A 20,561-nucleotide genomic window follows, 5' to 3' on the forward strand; every position below is an offset into this window, starting at 1 on the left:
AAGGCAGGACTAAGACCCTGCAAGGGAGACAAACTCCCAATAAAACTGGAGGAGTTGTGGGCATGGAGGTCAGTTACTGAAGCAATGTGCGTAGGTGACATCGCCAAAACAGGAAGGAAAGGGCCAAGATCAGAAATGTAAGGGTTGGAGGTAAAAGGACGCCACCAGCAAGAACATCACCAAGCAGGAGAGGTGAGACCAGGTCAGTAGACTGTAATGTAATGAGAGCCCAGGAGAAAATGTTTCGGAGAGTTGAGAGTAGTGAGCAGGTATGGGATACTTTAGGGAGGCCGAGGTTTGAGGAGGGTACATGTTGGGGGAAAGGCAGTGGGTTTGACAAACTTGGCCACTGGTGATTTTAGCATTTTAGTAGGATCAGGACAGAAATCAGACTGCAAAGACTTACGTAGTTCATACCTGGCAGTGGGTCTCTGGGTGAAGTATCTACGAGCTCATCGTACTGTTTTTGTACCTTTCCTGTAAGTGTGAACTGTTTCAAAATAAAGTATTTTTAAATCTTTTTAATGTAATGGAAAATGGGAGACATTAGAGTATAAGAAATAGTGTTTTTGGAGCAAAGTACCAGCGGTAATCGGAAAAGATGGAAAAGTTTGTGGGGGGTAGGGTACTACATCTTACAGCAGTCAGGGGTGCAGAGAAAGGAGTATGGGGACCCTTGCGCAGGAAGGCCTTATTTTCTGTTATACGGGAGCGTGGATGTGTGTAGCATAAGAGGTAAAGCGGAGGCTTGACAGAGCGGGGAAAGGTTTGGAAAAACTCCTCTGTGTGCTAAATCAGAAGGAAAGAAGTAAAGTTACACTGAGTATCAGGACTCCGAGCCTTGCCTAGACGAGACTGTTAAATTGGAGACGAACACTCAGCCCTGTTTCATGGGGACCACAGCAGCCGGCACCTTAGCCATTGGCAGAGGCACTATTTGTCCTAGACCCCTGAAGTCACTTCTGTGGAACCCTGCCTTTGTTCTGGACACGCTGCAGTTTACGGAGGTTTTTCATTATCATTTCAGTTACTGACATAATTCAGTGAAGAAGCATTTTTCACTTTGAAGAGACCTTTATGCCATAGATTTTTCTTTCTTTTAGAATGTCACTTAATTTAAAGGATCGCATTTATACTAGTAGTATCTAATTTCACATACTTGGAATTCTCTTAATTTAAAAGGTGCTGGCTGATGGATTCCTGATGATTGGGATCGATGGCTCAGAAGCAGCAGATGGATCTGACTGGTTCTGTTATCATGCAACCTCCCCTTCTATTTTCCCTGTTGGTTTCTGTGAAATTAACATGATTGAACTTACTCCACCTAGAGGTACTTCATCCTAATATGTACACTGGGTCTTCATCCTTGCCTTTTTACATGGTATCTATTTACATCATTTAACACAGCCCTGGATTTTCTGCTGTGTGCACCTTTGATACGTGCATATGTATATATAAACGTACATATACACAACAAGAGCTGTGGGGTGCTCTAAAAATATAAAGCACTGTATTCTAGCTAGCTTTAATAAATTATATTAGTATAGAATTTTTCCTGAGCCTCTGTACATTTTATAATATGAATTGGTATTCTTTAAGCCCTAATGAGATGGTGATGTAGGTAATTGCACACATAAACTTTTGTTAAAAATAGATACAGGCTAAAGCCTTTGAGGGAAAGCAAGTTTCCATCTTTAGAGTATCATGTGGCTTTTAAAAAAAAAAAAAAAGGCATACCCTTAAATAACTCTCAAGGCTTAACCAGTGTCTTTCCTAATTTCAATATAAGAGCCTTGGCTTTTTCTCTTAAGAAAAGAAGGGGGAAAAATCTAAAAACAGAGGTCTATAAAAATAGTATTTGCCCAGCCAGGTTTCTTTCTTGCAAAGAAAGAAAAATATCACTGTGAAGTATGAAGTGCTAGACTGTCCTAAGCCTAGGATTTTAAAAGCAAAAGTCTGGAATTCTTGTGGTAGACAGGAGAGAGACACTTTTGCATTAGGTAAGTAGGTGCACCTGTGTCTGTCTAGAAACGAAAGAAAATCCTTATAACATGGAAGGATGATTGCATTCAACAGTATTAGAGCAAGAGTTAAAAGTTCATTATATAACCTAAAATTTGACATCTTAGTGTGTACTAAGTTAACTTTTTATCTACATTTTACTATTTTGCTAATTTTAAATGAACTGCTAGTTAAATCAGGTGTGTTTTTCAGGTTACACAAAACTTCCTTTTAAATGGTTTGACTACCTCAGGGAAACTGGCTCCATTGCAGCACCAGTAAAACTATTTAATAAGGTAAATGTAAATAATGGCGTAATAGTTATGTGGAATTTTTTTGATGCCTCACAAATGCAAATCATTGTTGATCAAAATGTCTTGGCTTTATATTAGAATTTCTTAATGGAGACTAATATAAATATATAGTAATAAAACAATGTATTTTCTTTACCTAGATTATGAAGCTTGTTTTCAGACTTTGCTTCGTTTTTAATCTGAGTAAAATAGAAATGAACACATTTCCTAACTAGTTCCTAAATACTTCACCTTCATATGTTTTTAATAATTAAAGAATTGTTTGTGATTTTTTTTTTTTTTTTTTTTTTGGTTTAAATTAGGTTATTTGGTTACATTGCTTCTTTTTTTTTCCTTTCTCGGTGATAGTGGACTCATGCCTTCTTCTTTTCACCAGTGGTAATGTTTTGCTTCTCTATGTCAGGATGTTCCAAATCACGGATTTCGTGTAGGAATGAAATTAGAAGCAGTAGATCTCATGGAGCCACGGTTAATATGTGTAGCCACAGTAACTCGAATTATTCATCGTCTCTTGAGGATACATTTTGACGGATGGGAAGAAGAGTATGATCAGTGGGTAGACTGTGAGTCCCCTGACCTCTATCCTGTAGGGTGGTGTCAGTTAACTGGATATCAGCTACAGCCTCCGGCATCACAGTGTAAGTTGGTATACAGAAAAGGTGTCCTTTTGTAAAAATCAGCAATTCTCCAGAGGACTGTTTCACATAAGTCATCTTGTGAGCTCACAGGACAAGAATATACCTTTGTCTGATTGGTTGCCAGGTAAGATCTTAAGACTCAACAACACTATCACAGACTCAGACCATGAGTACCACAGCAGTGTGAACCCAGTAGTCAGTTACATAATGACTCTAGGCAGAAACACCACAGTAAGAGCACCCTCCAAATGGAACTAGACTTGTTTTAATGAGTTTGAAATGATAGGCTAAAATGTATTTGTATATAGTAAGTGCTTATTGAATAAATAGTGGAATCTGTCTGGTATCATGGGTTTTATAGGAACAAGCACCCTTATTTTCAAAGCATCATGTACTTTTATAAGCATAATGGTCTTGGTAAATATAATTCATCTAAGGTGTATCTAGAGTCGTGTGCTCACAATGTTTATCTGGTACCAATTTTCCCTTTTATTTTTCAGCGTCAAGAGAAAGCCAATCAGGTTCATCAAAACAGAAGAAAAAGGCTAAGTCCCAGCAATACAAAGGACATAAGAAAAGTGGGTCACCACATGGTGTTTATATACATTTCCTAGGTTGTTAACCAATTGGGGTCACAGTATTCTTGCACAGAAACTAATACCCCTTGTGAGAGCCAATGACTGTGCAGTATGTATTTTGCTTAAAGGTGCAGTATACCATAAAAGGCAAGCCTTCTCAATAAGGAGAAACACTTACATGTTAGTGGACAGGACAAATGATCGCCATAATATTGTAAAACATGTATGGTAAAGAACAGAGTACAAATAGTTCTTGAAATGATAGGTAAACCTACTGAAAATCAATTCTTTTTTAAATCTTTTTTATAAAACTTTAAAAAGGGAAGTACTTGATATTTACAACAGACTTAGAGCTTAAGAAACCCATCCTTCTTATAAACCAAAACTCTCTTTCTAGGATGATATTTATAAGAAATTCAAGTTGATGGCTAACAAAGTCAAGCTTAAAAATTTTTTTCTAAATATCCTTTCTGTACTCTTTTTTTAACCTTACAATGAATGGTTATTGGCATTAATAGCCAAAATAATATAGGATATATTGGGATAGCTCTATTTTGATTCTTTTAAAATCTTCCCCCCCCCACATAGGAAGCCACAGGTTTTTCTCTTCATGACACTTATGGAATATTTCATTCTGAGATAAGATTATTTTTATATAAAGGTACTTTTAAAAGTAAAAAGTACATTTGAGGGTTAAAACTAAAACAGATTGTTCCAGCTGACTTGCCATATGTTTAAATAAGTGTTAATCTGTCTCATTACCAACCAAGAGACTGAAGCAGCATGAAGAATCAAATATATCCTTACTTTCTGATTACAGTCATTTGTTCATAGTTTTTTTTCCCCACTGGGGGACTAAAAACTTCTACCAGCCCCTGCCGTGGTGCTCTCGTGTCCTCCCAGCATGAAACCACATTAGCCTCAACACTGATAACCTCCAGGCCTTTCTCTCACCCTCTCTTTTATATCAGAGGCATAGGCCTCCCGTTTGTCCAGAGTTCTTTTGCCCACTAGCTGCTTGCCAGGTTTGATACTCACCTGAAAGAACTTTAGAGAACAAACCATAGCACACGTGATCACTAAGCTTTCTGTGAGGTTGGAGAGCACAAGATGCGTTAGCCTGTCTTTTCACTTTCTATTGGACAAGACCGAGGTTCAGAATTTTCTTTCCAAGGTGTTGAATTAAGAACATTGATTACTCCATGACGTATTTTTTAGAAATAATTTCTGAGCATTGAGTACACAATTCACATGCCTCCCTCAATGTGACTTTTGTGGGTTTATTTCCAGCTTAAGGGGTTTAACGATTTTGAATTAATGGGCCAGGGACATGAGAAGAAGTACGAAACTAATGAGGTGATAATATCCATGTGCCAGTTTTTAGTGACGTTTAATGGTACCACATTTCTGGATTAGCTGGGAAAATGAGTTTAGCTGTAAATTTATCATGTTCTTTAACTGTAACGTTGTAATAGCTCTTACTTTTATGGCATCATCATCTCATGCCTTTAAATTGTCCTTTGGACATAGGAAGGAAAAGGACTATGAGCCCACAGTCTCTTATTAGAAACCCTTGGGACCAGATGTGTTTTGGGATTCAGAACTTTTCAGATTTTAGAAAAGAAGTATAGTAGGTGTGGCATATACTATGTAACACCCCTTGCAGACTCTAGCACGTTTTCTGAAGCAAAATATATGTAAATGTTTGTATTAAATGGGCCAAATTAAGATTATAAATAGTATCACCAAGTGAGATCTGGTTTTGTTGCCAAAGTTTTACAGGAAAACTGAATTTTGGAATTGAGGTTAAGGAATTGTAGTGCTGTGTGAGTGAAGAAGCAGCCGTCTTCATTGTAACTCCCCGTTCCTTTTACTGTTTCTGTATTGCTCATTACATAGTTCATGAGACATTTTTCCTGCAAGACTTGACTTGCCCAAATAAGAAGGAATTTCTTGTAAACCTGATTTATCCATTGCATGCAGTATCGTTAGCAGATCAGCCACAAACTCTTTTAAGTTTGCCTACAGATTATTATATTCTGGCTCAATGGTTTTTTCATCTTCTAGCTCCTCAGTCTTTTTGTACCCAAAATCATCCATTGGTGTGTTCTTTGGTAGTGTTGTTTTTTTGTTTGGTTGCTTTGTGTTTTTTTTTTTTTAACAGAAATAGTTGATTGGCTTCATTGTTCTAGCTTGTTTTGCAGAGATCTGTGTTCATGCTATAAAGGGATAACTATTAACGAGTGCTTTTGAGTAATGATAATGTTCTGCCAAGAGGATCAGATAGACAGTTGTATGCATGTGGTCTGTCCAATCTGAAAAGCCTTATTTTTTTCGAGGTTTCTGGAGCAGGAAACCCAGCACACTAATTTCTGAACCATCTTCAGGGGCTATTAGAAGTAGTAGAGAGGGGCACCTGGGTGGCTCAGTTGGTTAAGCGACTGCCTTCAGCTCAGGTCAAGATCCTGGAGTCCCTGGATCGAGTCCCGCATCGGGCTCCCTGCTCGGCAGGGAGTCTGCTTCTCCCTCTGACCCTCCCCACTCTCATGTGCTCTCTCTCATTCTCTCTCTCACAAATAAATAAATAAAAATCTTAAAAAAAAAAAAAAAAAAAAAATTTAAAAAAAAAAAAAAAAAAAAAAAAAAAAAAAAGAAGTAGTAGAGAGTTGGAGATCCTCCTTGGATTTTTACCTCTGAGTGTGTCATACATTAGGAAAAGTCATGATTTGCTGCACGTGATTTGGGTTTGTCTGTTGAGCGTTGAATGTGTACTCACTACTAGCTTAGTCTCCAGACCATTTTACATAGGAATACTGTCTGACTTAGATTTATCTTTTAGTCCTGATTTCATGAAGCATAATTTCTGATTGCTCTTGCCTTGGTCATTTGTATAGTCTGGAAGAAAACATATATAATTATATAAAACAGATATAATTTATAGTCCCAGACATATGTAAGTATCCTTCAGCTTTCAATTGACTAATGCAGTATGTTGGTTCAGTATTTGCAAAGTTTAGAGTACTTTTTGCTGGTGAAAGCATCATGTAAGTCTTTGCAGGCTTATGTTTACCTATGAAACTATAACCAAAACGTGTTTCAAAAGAAATTAGATTGCTTAAGTACTTGCAGGCAACAAGCTTTAAATTTTAGAAATGCTTTTCAGAGTAAGAATTTTAAGTGTTTTCTAAAAGACTGGATTGTAAACCAAAAGGTAGGGGAGCACATTTCATATCAGTAAAATCCTGCCACCCAGATAATACATTTATTCAGCTGTTTGATTCTCCCCAAAGCCAATGTTTGGCCTAATATGGGCAGTGAAATGCTACCCTACAAGTAGGGTTTTAAAACCTTCTCTCTCGGGCGCCTGGGTGGCTCAGGTGGTTAAGTGACTGCCTTCGGCTCAGGTCATGATCCTGGAGTCCTGGGATCGAGTCCCGCATTGGGCTCCCGGCTCAGCGGGGAGCCTGCTTCTCCCTCCGACCCTCTTCCCTCTCATGCTGTTTCTCTCTCTCTCTCTCTCAAATTAAATAAATAAATTAAATATTTTTTTTAATTTCTTTTAAAAAAAATAATAAATAAAATCTTCTCTCTCTTCCATTGGATTTTCAACCCCCCTCAAGGTAAAATTTTCTTGAAGGAAGTTAGCCAGCTATTCTCCACACTAAATGTTCTAGTAGTTCATTTTGCTTTGTTGTATTTTATTTCATTTTATTTTTTTAAGATTTTATTTTTAAGTAATCTCTACACCCCATGTGGGGCTCCAGCTCACAGCACCGAGATCAAGAGTCGTATGCTCCACTGATTGGACCAGCCAGGTGCCCTGGTTTGTTGTATTTTAAATTGATTTAAGAGTCAGGAACCAGGATTACCAGGCTCTCAAGAGACCAGAAATAATCTCCCCTATCATTCACCTGGAACATACACCCCCACACGTACACACACACACACTCCTTGTTTTCAGAAATACAGACCTTGCATAGTTGGTTCTCTTTTCAGAGTATCCTATGCAACACAGTCTTTCCTAGTTATAATGCACTTTTCTTACCACACATGTAAGTAAAAGCTTACTTTAGTTTGACTTGATATTTAGAGAGGAAGATGCCAATTGGGAAGAAGCCTGTCAGTTTGTCGAGCCTGCCCATGACAGGTGGGGTGCGGAGGAGCTTCTCTGGTGACGAAGAGTTGACTCCTCCTCCATATCGAACCCTTCCAGCACAGACAGCCCCGGAGGCCTTCCCACCTCCCAGCACTAGCCGAGAGTTCAGTCCCAGCCTCAAAACAGGTAATAGTCACATCAGCACCTCAGGTACTACAGGGGGTGAAAGTCTGGGCAGGGCGGTGGGAGACAAAGCATGGTCTGGCATGACAGATGCTGACTCATTAAATTTTTCTTTGTCTTTCAACTAAAAACTTCATCTTCACTAGTCCTTGGTAGTCACTTCACTAAGTTGAATCATCAGGGAGGGAGTTTTATTTTCTTTTAAACCGCTTCTGAGCCTCACATTAGGGTAAAGCTCATCATTTCAGTTGATGGAATTGTGAGACAATTTGTACTGTTTCATGGTTTCATTAAAATAGTTGAACATTTTCCATCGCAGAATTCCATGTGGTTTGACCTGGGGGAGAAATACACCATTAGGGATCAGCCTGATTAATCAGACCCAAAGATGAGGCTTTGCTCATAGCATTCCACAGTGTCTCTCACTCACTAGGAAGGATGTGTTTTGCGTTCCTATGGAATTTAGGTTGTGGTAACACTGTTACCACCATTGTAGTTGAATAACATGAACTTGGAGATAAGTACTTGTATAATTTTGGTGTTGAATTTGAGTAAAATTCATTCCCATAACTTCATGTTTCTGAAGTGACATTTAATTTGAATTTAATTGGTTTGGCCAAGCTAGTAGGTTGTAAGGAAAACTGCAAAAGGTTTTGCCTTTTGTAATTGCTGAGAGCGAATGTATTATCCTAGAGTATCAGAAAGGCTTCGCTTGCATGTGATGAACCTCAGACATGAGTACGGAGAGACAGGTTCGCAGCCAGAGTCCTACAGGCCTCGCCGTGTGTTCTGCCGTTATCCTAGCTATTGCTTTTCAACTCGGTGGTTTTATTTAATCGGTAGTCTTCACAATGCCTTTTGTGTGTTGAAAACCCTGATGGGGACTTAATACCTAGCTCTGTTTTCTTCTTCTTTCTCTGTTTGATAATGTCTTTATACCTGAAGTTTTTGGGGGGTTTGGTTTTGGGGGGGTTTTTTTGGGGGGGTGCCTTTTAAGATATGTTCTTTAGCTTTTGCCTCCCTACCGGTGTATTAGGTTATCTTCATCCTCCCTAGTCCGTCTGTGTAGATCACTCTGATATCCTTATATCTAGAGGAAATTACTATGCCTTTTTTGTATAAAAAATAGGTTAGGACTGCAAATCTAAGTTTATCTGCTCTTTAGTGGAAAAACGTTCAAAGTCTAAAGAACATTTCAATTTCTTTTCTTGTCTCTTTGACTTTGTTTTTGTACTTGTTATTTATGACATAGTCTTCTTTAATCTAAGTCATTAACTGTAGATATTGTGAGCTCTGAATATGTTTGAATTTTTATTGGATTTTAGGTGTTTTCTTTAAGCATTGGACTAATTTAGAAGGTGTGTGTCGTGTTCTGTGAGAGGTTACGGATTCATGTAAAATAGAACTTCTAGGATTGGCAAAACCTAAGAACTCAGAGTAGACGCATGGGACAGAAACCAGGGGGTCTCCTGCGTGACACACGATCTCCACCAGAGTCTGCAGTGTCTTCTCAGCTGGGGGCACATCTCGTGGGATGTGGTGTGATCTTACTCTGCTGAAACGGTGTGAGGACTGCATTCCTGTCTTAACTACCTGAAAGCTGCAGTTTGATTAGCCACTGAGAATTTATTTATGGACTTCCCCAGCTAGGAAAATATGATTTCCATTAGTTTAACCCCCGGAAATGTTACTGATTAGTCCACAGAGTGACTTCCTTTTAAAAACGGAGCTCAGAAAATGCACTTGCATGGAAGTTGACATTTGGCCACAGGGTCTATTTGATTTCATCCATCATTCATTAGCGTGAAGATACCAGACAGGCTTTATTTTAGATTCCATGAAATACAGTGAAACTTTGCATGGAAGCATTCCACATCTGAGTGAACGTTTCACCTTTATCTTGAGTTACTTTTTTTTAAGCACATTGTTTCCATATTTTAAGATGCGTAGAAGCATAATCCAGAAATTCGTTGTTAATAGTAAATGCAAATAGTTTCGGAACTGTTCAGAATCTCAACTTACCTTTCTTACATTTCAAAAAACAAAACAAAACAACATCGGTTTGAATGGAACATGTTTGGTCTTGAAGCACGGGAGTTCTTTTCTCATTCATGTAGCCATCTGACCATCCTATAACAAGATATCGTTTCAACCAACCTTTTATCGTGGGTACTGCACCTTTAATGAAACTTAAGGTTTTTCTTTTCCATGTTTTATTTTCACGGTATTGTTCAAATGTCCTAACAATTAATGTGTGTTGGTTAGATTTGAAGGATAACTATTATATACTTGATACTCACACTCCATAAAAGCATTTTTAATTATATTAAGTAATTTTTTTATAAAGAAAAGAACTGCACAGTCTTGTTTGCTTTGACTTCCAACAGTCTGATTCGTGTTTGTTTTGCTATTATTACAGGCATAGTGTATTCGCTTTTCTGTCTTTGGGCTATGAAGTTTTTAAACACCCATTACCAAAACAAGTACCAAAGTAAAATGAAATGAATTGACATCTCTCAAAAGATTATTCTGTATATTATTAAATAAGATGTCAAAGACCACTATTTTTTTTTTAAGATTTTTTTTTTTTTTTTTAAGTACTCTCTACACCCAACGTGGGGCTTGAACTCACAACCCTGAGATTAAGAGTCGCATGCTCTGCAGACTGAGCCAGCCAGGTGCACCAAAGACCACTATTTTTGGAAGTAATCTTTTGTAACTAAGATCAGGAAAGAAAATATTTTTCTATGACTGTGCTATTTGACTTTAAAAGCGTAACCATTCTAGGGCGCCTGGGTGGCGCAGTCATTAATTGGCCAGCCTTTGGGTCAGGTCATGATCCCAGGGTCTTGGGATGGAGCCCCACATCGGGCTCCCTGCTCAGCGGGGAGCCTGCTTCTCGCTCTGTCCCTCCCCACTGCTTGTGTGTGCATGTGCACGCACACTCACTCTCTCGAAAAATAAATAAAACCTTTAAAAATAAAAGTGTAACCATTTTAATATTGTTCCACATGGTGACACTGTCGAGTTAGTGCTTCATGAAAACTTAGTTGGCTTCCTATTTATCTTTGATTCTTCCCATAAATTGACCTTTTTTTCTATATAAGCAGTTCCCAATTTACATTTCATATATGTGCGCATCCTCTCTTTCCGATTGTAATGAAAAGTTCCATAATGGAAGAAACAAAAAGTTTGCACTTTTTGTTTGGAGCTGGTGCCTGCAGGAAGCGGACCAGTCCCCTCAGGGAGGAGTAGCACCCCGGCAGGAGTGGGAGTCACATGTTGCACGTGCACGTTGGTGGCAGGCACCGTGGCAGAGGGAGGCTCGGGCTGCCCGGCTACAGAGCGTAGCAGCGGGGGAGTTCCCACTGATCACAGCCCCCGGAGATTGCTGGCCTCCTGTTGCCAAGTCTCCCTGCTGTCCCGGGTCTTAGGTGAAGTCTCTTGTTTCAGAATATTCCGTCAAATTCAAAAGAACCATTGGACGCAGGCGAGGAAGTGGGAAGGACACAGTTTGTGACCTCTGATGTGACACATCTGTGTGCTGACGGAATTGGAGAAGAAAACTAGCACTGCTCACCATGGGATTAGATCCCAGTCAGTATTACTGTTAGCATACAAGATCACCCATCCTTTTCTATTATTTGGAATTTGACCAGCTCAATTTTGGTTAAACGGTAACATCTTAAGAAACCTGGACACATCTCTGAGAGGTTGGTAGTCACTAAGACTAGTTTTTAGCACCTCGCTGAGATCATTTTTATTTAAAAAGTAGGGAAGTATAAAGAGATAGGAAAATCTTAGAATTAAACAACCTGAAGTTTTTGCCCAAGACCACTGCTGGGCCCAGCAAAGAAAAAATTTTTCTTTCTCTTCATCCTTGCCCATGCTTAGGAAGAGCCCTCCTTCCTGTCCCTAAGGATTCTGACTAGCACGACTTCAGTGGCTGTCAAGAAATCTAACCCCACTGAAAATACTAGAAACTGAAAAACAGTTGTCCACAGAAATAAAGACCTACTGGACCTGTTTATAAATTGAGGACTGTCTATACTATAGTTGGTTGGTTTTCATTAAAAAGGAAGTCATCAGGAGTGCCTGGCTGGCTCAGTCGGTAGAGCATGCAATTCTTAAGCTCAGGGTCCTGAGTTCAAGCCCCCTGTGGGGTGTGGAGCCTACTTAAAATTCTTAAAAAAAAAATTTTTTTTTTTAAATAAAAAAAGGAAGTCCTCAGGTAAGGACTCCCCCGGTACTGCTGTCCGGTGTTGCCCCTGGCAATGTTGGCTCTTTTGCACCAGTGATTTTCACATTGCCGACGTCAGTAGTTTTATTTTACCTAAAATGATTACTCAAGTTTTCCATGATTTTAAGTTTAACATAGGTGTTTATCTAATATCAGATTTATCATTTGTTTTTACAAATATGTAAATTTTGTATATACATAATACCCATCTTCTAGATGATAGAATACTTTGTATTATTTATAGTACTGTTTTAAGATTATCAGATTTATATCTTTTTTCTACAGGGAATCTTCTTAATAAAGGTACTCCTTGGAAATAGTAAGCTTATATCGAAGTCCTGTTTATTGTGTTGTTACTTATTTTAAATATTATAGTTCAGAATCGTGTGAGAAATAGGTCATTGTTACATAGACCTTGACATAAAAGTGAATACTATAAGAAAAATTCTAATTATTCTTGCCAAAATTCTAATTATTCTTGTGACTGAATGAGAGTGCTCACCATTACTTTGACCATTTCATTGAAGATGTCCATCGTGCAGTGTCCAGCATGCAGGATCTTACTGTTCTTTATGGAACTTTCCTTACCTGCTGATATACTTTGAAAATTAAAATGAACTAAATGTTCATACTTCAGGGGGTTAATTTTTAAGAGTTACTGAAGACATGAAGAAGTCTTCCTAGTAAAGTTGGTGGAACCTGAAGATTGAAAGTAATCTGAATACTCCAGAAAGCCTTAATAACAGCCCATACATTTATCTCTTTCATGCAGTGACGACATTGCAGCTGAAGGAGGAGTTGATAGACGGAGAGGATTATAATTTCCTCCAAGGAGCATCTGATCAGGAAAGCAATGGCTCTGCCAGCTTCTACATCAAACAAGAGCCCTGAGAGGGCGCGGCAGCGGAGGGCGGGACTGGTTTATAATCACTCGAGCTGTACAGCGGGGCTCTTCTACTGGGACATTTTGCTAAACATAGAAAATTTCAGTTCCAGATTTTTCAGGTGGGTGGGGAAACTATTTTAGTCGTGGGGGGAAATTTTTCAATTTATAAAGATGGACAATTTTTGTGTTGTATTTGAAGCTTTTGAAAGAATTTTGTAATATTTTCCAAGTTTGGATTTATGTGCATTGTTAACTGAAATTCTAACTTTTTGGTAAGATTAAAGTTTAGGTAGCAGGATTGAAGGAAATGATTTAAGAAGGATATAGTGGTAAATGCAAATGAACTGTCATTACAAATGAACCTTTTTGGTACCTGTTGGGAGATTTTGGGATTTTAGAAGTTAGGCCAGTCACATCTCCAGCTTCCTTTGCTGCAGAAATATGCAACTGAACCCCTCCCCCCTCATGGAGGGTTCATCACCACATAGATCATGGAAGGGGTAATTAATTCTGCTTGTTGGCATTTTATTGCAGCCCATTTTAAATGTTTGTACAGAAATGTTTTTCATTCTGTGAAAATTTATTTGGAGTTCTATATGAAACTGGAAGAACTCTGGATACTTTTATATGTTCTCTTTTAATTAAAAAATGATTAAAATTATCCTAACACTAAAGTGTTAAACTGGAATGGTTGACAAGATAAACAGGATTTCAGTCTACACGTTGAGGGGTTGGGGAAAATGCAATATTGTCCTTCGTTCATTTTCTTTTCCTTACTAGAAGATACCCCACGAGAGGGATTCTGATGAGTTCCCTGCCATTTCCCTCCCATCTGTTAGATAATACTTAGTATAACCACACCCCAAAACAGATGTTCTTATGTATTACCAGTAGAATCAAATCAAAAGTTGTTTAAAGCCAAAAATCAGTTTAGAATTCAAAATCATTCCAGCTCTGCTTTTAACTATCCTGGATTTGTTTAAAAAAAAAAAACAAAAAAAAACGAATTTGAAAGAGAATTTAATTTTCTTAAAATTCCATATATATAAATATATATATATATAGTATGAATTGTCTTTTAATTGTATTCAAAATTAATTTTAACAGTAATAACTGATTTGGACCATTTCAAACATTCCCTACTTTAAAATTCACATGGCTTCCTTTAAAAAAAGGATACAAGGGTAAATTGGTGAAAGGTTTGCTCTCTGCATTCTAACTTTCTGAGTTGTGACTGAATGAGAGAGCTCTAGCGTTTACCAGTGAGGTTCATAAACTAAACTCTCAGGAATTAATTGCATCTGTTCTAGAAGTGCTTCTGGGTCTTAGCCTGGCCTCTTCAGAGTGGTAACATTGGCCATCTCCTCTGGAATATAGGTAGGGCTAATTAGAAATTAATCAAAATGATTAACCTCTAAAGTCCTTCAGCCTATGGAATGCTTTAAAAAAAAAAAAAATGGTAATGGAAAGCCCCAGGAGACCACTTTAGGTAAGATTTTTGTTTGAATTTTAAAATGCATAGAACATTAAAAACCAGCAATTTATTTTCTAAAATATTGCTCTACTTTGGGGAATAATAGCATTGGTAATACACACAGGTTTACCTCATTCTATGCAAGAGGGGTTAATAACATAAGGTTTTGTAGTTGCTACTGGAAGTAAAATTTGTTACTTTATAGTGTAAGAATGTATGGAATCGCATGTCAACATTTCTTAATACTGACTCTTTAGGGGCATAAATGCAGATCATATCAACGCCAGGTTGATTCTCATGTGTCAAATATATGTGAATTCAGCTGTTAAATTACTGGATATTTATCTTAAACAACCTTACTGAGAGGGACCTACTGTAAATGTGACATCCTCACACTTCCCAAATCTTTGACTTTTAAGAATCTTCCCGTAAGCGAAAAGCCTAGAAGACTTTCACAGCAGGGCTTACCACGGTCTTCATTCTCAGGCTCTGGTTCCATGACAGGAGCTGCAGGGCGTGCTTGGCCATACCTGGGGCTTAGGGGCCCTTTGGGGAACTGAGTAAACCAGGAAGGATTTGATTTGGAGCCTGGTAATTAGTTCTGTGCATAATGTTCATTTGTAGCCAGGTCTTAGAAGCTTCCAGTCACACAGCAAAACCAGGCTCTGAGCGTTTTCGAATGTCCCACCTGTTTGTGTGAAGTATTTCTCGTCTCGATCCCATGCCCAACAGTTAAAGGTTGGCAAGGACTTCCTACGGTCTAAACAGTCTGAAGCCCTCCTTGTTGTTCAGGCTCTTAACTCCTGCTGCTGATGAACAGAAAAGTTAGTGCAGAGGAGATTGATGTCTTAGCCATAACTCCAGCTGTACAACCCAATAGCCCCATTCTCTTTTACGGTTCAAACTGTACTGCTGACCTTGGGTTTGTTTTCATTTTTTTCCTGTTAGGATTATTTGGGGATTTTGGGTAGTTTAAACTCTTTAACCTTTTCCTTGCTGTGTATGAGGAAAGCTAAAGCTGTTATCAACTTGTTATTCTACGGATACTAACACGGGTTTTCAGTGTTTGTTTGTTTTTATTATATTAATTTTGCGTGATGTGAATACCCTCTCCCATCAATACTTGTATTATGGTGCTATATATTTGGTAATGATCCTTTACTATTGGGAAGGGATTTTAAAAATACTGTGATGAAACGGGGTTGCTTCCTTTGATTTTCATATTTTAAATAAAGCCACAGTCATTTATACAAAAGAAAAGCATCTGTCCCTGGGCAAATCTTTTGAGGACAGAGGTCAAAGTAAACTGCATAAGGTTTTTACATCATTTCTGTATGTATTTGATATATAGATCAATATCTGTACAAATTTAATCTTTTATTTTCTTGGTAACTTGTGATCACTGAGAAAGTATTTGAGACTTTCTCATGAAGTGTATATAATGGCGTGAAAAATTCCTTCAGAGAAATTTATGTTCCTTTCATTTTTACCAAACTGCAAATTTTCAGCATGGATGTGAAAAGCATTAAAATTATAACTTTGTGTACAAGATGAAAATAATTCACTAAAATTTGCCCTTTTTTACACAAAATAAAACGTTAAAGTTAAGTTGTATTGGAGCAATTCTTTAATACACTTTGGTCTTTGAGGGGTTTCCTTTTTTATTCAGATATTGGACGCCTTCTATAAGCAATCACAAGCCCCCGAGAAAGCCAGGTGGGTTCCTTCCTCACAGGACCTGTGACCTGAGGGAAAAGCAGGCACGTTTGCTCCTGGCTGACAAGGAGGAACCGCGGAGGGGGCCCTAGGCCCCAGGTATGGCGTGGACATGGCTGCGTCTGAGCCAAGATTTCACAAAGGTAAATGGCCAAGCCACAGCACAGGCAGTGGGGAGTGTGGGCCATGGGTGGGGAGAGTCCTTCCTGTAGCTACAACATGGGGTTTCAGGGTTGGCGTGCTTGCTGGGGGACTTTTTTTTTTTAAGCTCCATTAATCTCAATAGCAGACAAAATTCACAGGATGTAAATAAATGATCCCGGCTGCCTCTTGCTGTTTCCGTGAAGAGGAAATGCAAGATACCCCCTTTACCAACAACTAAGTCCTTAGTAAATTTTTCAACTTTTACTAAAAAAAAGTTTGTAGAGGGGCGCCTGGGATGGCTCAGTCGTTAAGCATCCGCCTTTGACTCAGGTCATGATCCCGGGGTCCTGGGATAGAGCCCCGTATGGGGCTGCCTGCTCAGCGGGAAGCCTGCTTCTCCCTCTCCCACTCCCCCTGCTTGTGTTCCCTCTCTCGCGGTGTCTGTCAAATAAAGTAAAATCTTAAAAAAAAAAAAAAAGTTTGTAGAGAATTTTATGGATGTAAGATAACAGATGGGTTGGGTCTTCTGGGGTTAATTTCATCATCACGCTTTAGAAAAATATAACACACTGCAAGAAAAAAAGCCGAACCTAATTTCTGCCCTGCTTTCTACCTTACATGGCTTGAACGGTTGCCTAGTACGTGGGAATTCCCAGCTTAGCTCTCATTTACAGTCCTATGAGCTTTGAGATACACATGCTATTCTTGAAACCATTACATGCCCCTTGGGAAAACTTGAGATCAGGGGACAACAGTAAAGGATTTCCTCTTGCAAACTGTTAACTGAGGCTATGGCATTTAAATAATGTATTTAATATGTACTCCAAAAATTTTATGGAAAACATAAAAGGTTCTGAAGTTGTCCACATTCACACAGCTACCTGGGAGATAGGATGAGGTCCAAAATCCAACCTTACTCCAGAGGCAGTAACTTTAATCTCACCATAGTCCACCCTTTCTCGTTCAGTTCTACCGAATTAAGTCCCGAAGTTCACACCCTTCCTCTCACCTTTCCCCGCTCCAAATTTGATTTCAGGTACCCTACGAACTCAAAATTTTCAGGTGTCATTTGGAAGGAAAACTAGGTAAAGGTAGTAAAACAGTAACCAAGAGCATGGGGTCCGAAGCCAGCTGCTTCCACTGAAACCATCCTTGTGAATTCTGTAACTTGACTCAGTTTCCTCAGCTGTAAAATAGGGATACCAGTACCAATCTCCTAAGAGTTGTGAAGTCTATAAATTCATGTATGTACAGTTCTTAGATAGAACAGCCTTGACACAGAATAAGCCCATAATTAACTGCTGTCCATCCAAATACCTCAGCTTGTGTGTCACTGCGGGACTTCAAAACACATTAAAGTGCAGATCCAGGGGTGCCTGGGGGGCTCAGTCGGTTAAGCATCTGCCTTCGGCTCAGGTCATGATCCCAGGATCCTGGGATCAAGCCCCGTGTCAGGCTCCCTGCTTAGTGGGAGAATGCTTCTCTTTCCCTCTGCCCCTCCTCCCTGCTCATTCTCGCGAGAGCTCTCTCAAATAAATAAAATTAAAAAAAAAAAATGCAGGGGCACCTGGGTAGCTCAGTTGGTTAAGCGTCTGCCTTCGGCTCAGGTCATGATCCCAGGGTCCTGGGATCGAGCCCTCCATCGGGCTCCCTGCTCAGCTGGGAGTCTGCTTCTCCCTCTCCCCCTACCCCTGCTCATGCTCTCTCTCTCAAACAAATAAAATTTTTTTTTTAAGATTTTTTTATTTATTCATTGGAGACACAGAGATACAGAGAATTAACCTTAAAAGCAGGCACTAAGAATTTTGTAACCAGTCACTGCATGTAGCCCAGAAAACAGGCTTATCTCACTCCAGGGAAGAGTTAAGGAGGGTAAGGTTGCAGAGAACACTTAACCAGGGGCCAGGCACTAGATACATTCTTTCTTTTAAACCTGCATTGCAGTGGTATTATCCTCATTTTACAAATGTCTTTAGACTTCCATTTTCCTCATAACTTGCCCAGTTATCAGTCAACAAAGATGTAAATCTGGACTTGACTACTCTGTTTCACTTGAGTTTCAACAAATTCACTGTACAGAAATCTACATGTCTACAGTCCTCTAAGGTGGTCAGGATATTTATTTCATCACTTCCTTTTTAGATACACAGTCAGTGCCACACTTGTCCTCTTCAGCCTCTCTACTTTACCTCCTAGAGTCTAGCAGTACACCCTGGTGCTGAGAAGGGTCAGATCATTCTTCCACAGCAAGCAGGATTATTTAGTTCTGGATAACGTTGCGAAAGCCAAGGAACCAAGTCACTTCTTGCAGTCATAGCAAGTAAGCACAAAAGGCTGCACCAGTTTCCAAAGGCTTTATTGCTAAGTGTGTTTTAGAAAAGAAAGACTGATGCCATTACTTCCAAGTCACTGGAATGAAGAGGTGTCCAGGGCCACGTCAACAGTGGTGCCAAAGGGGACTGATGTTTTGTCCACCTTTTATTCATAGATCCAGTCAAAAGCACAAGACTTGTAGTTAACCAACTCTTCAGGCTTAAACCAGAGGCTGATTTCTTTCTCTGCACTTTTTACGGAATCACTGCCATGAATGATGTTCCTAAGAAAGAGAACAAATAACTTGTTACCACATTTTATTATTTAAAGTAGGCTCCACACCCAGTATGGAGCCCAACGTGCGGCTTAAACTCACAACCCTGAGATCAAGAGCTGAGCTGAGATCAAGAGTCAGATGCTTAACCGACTGAGCCACCCAGGCGCCCCAAGTTACCACATTTTATTTTATTTTTTAAGACTTTGTCAGCGAGAAAGAGAGTGAGCACAAGCAGGGAGAGAAGCAGGCTCCCCGCTGAGCAGGGAGCCCGATGCGGGGACTTGATCCCAGGACCCTGGGATCATAACCCGAGCAGAAGGCAGACACTTAACTGAGCCCCCCAGGCGTCCCCCAGGTTACCACATTTTAAAGTGCCAAAGTCTGTTTATGGCTAAGGCAAAGGAGTCACTGCAGACCTTTTCAGCCAAATTGCCACTCGAAGCAGGAGACTACCCCCAGAATATTTCCTCTTAAAAGCAACCATAAAATTAGGGGGGGCTTAACCAAAAGGTTAAGTGGCGCACCCATGGCCACAGCCACAAGGAGCAAAGCCGAGGCTTTTCCCCACACTCCGCGCTTTCTGCTGTGTCCCACAGGACCTACCACACGAAGCTCCCTTGTGCGAGGAGGCCTTAGGTAAAATTTTAAGTAGCCTAGGGAAGTCACTATTGAAGAAAACTTTCATCCAGTGATCATTTCCACCTAATTTTAAAAGTTCAAATTTTCCTAAAACTGGGATACGCCGATAAGGTTTCATACCCCCTCGTGAAGTGCCTTTGAGAAACAGTCCTCCATGCCCCTCAGGCCTTACCTGCCAACTTGAATGCAGAAGTCCCCACGAATGGTGCCGGGCTTAGAATCCGCGGGGTTGGTCTCCCCAAGCATCATTCGCCCCGTCTTCACCACATTCAGTCCCTCCCAGACCTGGAGACAGTCGGGAAGAGGAACTGCATCAGATCTGTCACTTGGGACCATTGCAGTACAAACCTTCACCCGTGCCTCCCAGCTCGCTCCCGTCAGACCAGTCGGTGACTCGGTGACTCGGCCAAGCAGCTCAGCCCGCACTAGGCAGCAGGGGCCTGTAGGAGGTGCTCCGGGCTCCATCCCCAGTGTACCGCTCGGATACACAGAAACCATCTACCCAACTCGGGGACTTCCCACCTAACCGAGGGGAAGATGAACAGCACGGAAGAACCTCAGGCAGCCACAAGCACGAGGGGAAACGGTGATGAAGGGGTAGAAGACAGTGATCGGGCTGGAACCGGGTCATGGGGAAGGACTTAGTGCAGGATATGGTGAGGATTCCCAGGAAAGCAGAAAGTGTAGGCAGGGGAAGAACAGGAAGAACAAAGAGCCATCCTCCGAGAACCCGGGCCGATTTCAGTGCCTCCCTCCCAAACTTCCTACTCCTCTTCATTCCCAGCTAGACATTAATGCCAGAGGAGGAAACAGACTACTGGGTTACAGAGAACTTTTTCTAAGGTCTGGTTCCCCTTGCTTCTTCCTCCCAAGCTCCTAACTGCTCTAGCTCCAGCAGGCTCCATTTGTAAAACAAAGGAATCTGGAGTGGCTGGGGAAGGTGTCTAAAAAGAGGCCATGCCGCACTGAGCAAGCCGGGTTCTGTACCAGCCCTTATTCCCTGCCCCTCCTCCCATCTCCCCCCCCCCCCCCCCCCCCCCCCCCCCCCCCCCCCCCCCCCCC

At 40.3% G+C, this 20,561-nt stretch overlaps 2 protein-coding genes across 5 annotated transcripts in view; one reads left to right on the forward strand and one right to left on the reverse strand.

Annotated features, from left to right (window-relative positions):
* Positions 1-16,025, forward strand: part of MBTD1 (mbt domain containing 1) — a 71,712-nt gene extending 55,687 nt beyond the window's left edge. For 3 of the 4 annotated variants that reach the window (XM_021704507.2, XM_021704508.2, XM_021704509.2), the window contains exons 13-17: positions 1,183-1,330; positions 2,215-2,297; positions 2,719-2,953; positions 3,454-3,531; positions 12,823-16,012. In XM_021704507.2, the coding sequence (XP_021560182.1) occupies positions 1,183-1,330; positions 2,215-2,297; positions 2,719-2,953; positions 3,454-3,531; positions 12,823-12,941 (663 nt within the window). In that variant the 3' untranslated portion in view covers positions 12,942-16,012. Of the gene's footprint in view, positions 1-1,182; positions 1,331-2,214; positions 2,298-2,718; positions 2,954-3,453; positions 3,532-12,822 lie in introns of all 4 variants that reach the window. The other variant, XM_021704506.2, reaches the window with a different exon arrangement.
* A 2,584-nt stretch (positions 16,026-18,609) lies between these two features.
* Positions 18,610-20,561, reverse strand: part of LOC110592846 (nucleoside diphosphate kinase B) — a 3,485-nt gene continuing 1,533 nt past the window's right edge. Inside the window, exons 4-5 of the mRNA XM_021704011.1 lie at positions 19,672-19,784; positions 18,610-18,866 (exon numbers count right to left, since the gene is read on the reverse strand). Of these exons, the coding sequence (XP_021559686.1) occupies positions 18,749-18,866; positions 19,672-19,784 (231 nt within the window). The 3' untranslated portion in view covers positions 18,610-18,748. The remainder of the gene's footprint in view (positions 18,867-19,671; positions 19,785-20,561) is intronic.

This window comes from Neomonachus schauinslandi, chromosome 15, assembly GCF_002201575.2.
Source record: "Neomonachus schauinslandi chromosome 15, ASM220157v2, whole genome shotgun sequence".
Classification (NCBI taxonomy): Eukaryota; Metazoa; Chordata; class Mammalia; order Carnivora; family Phocidae; genus Neomonachus; species Neomonachus schauinslandi.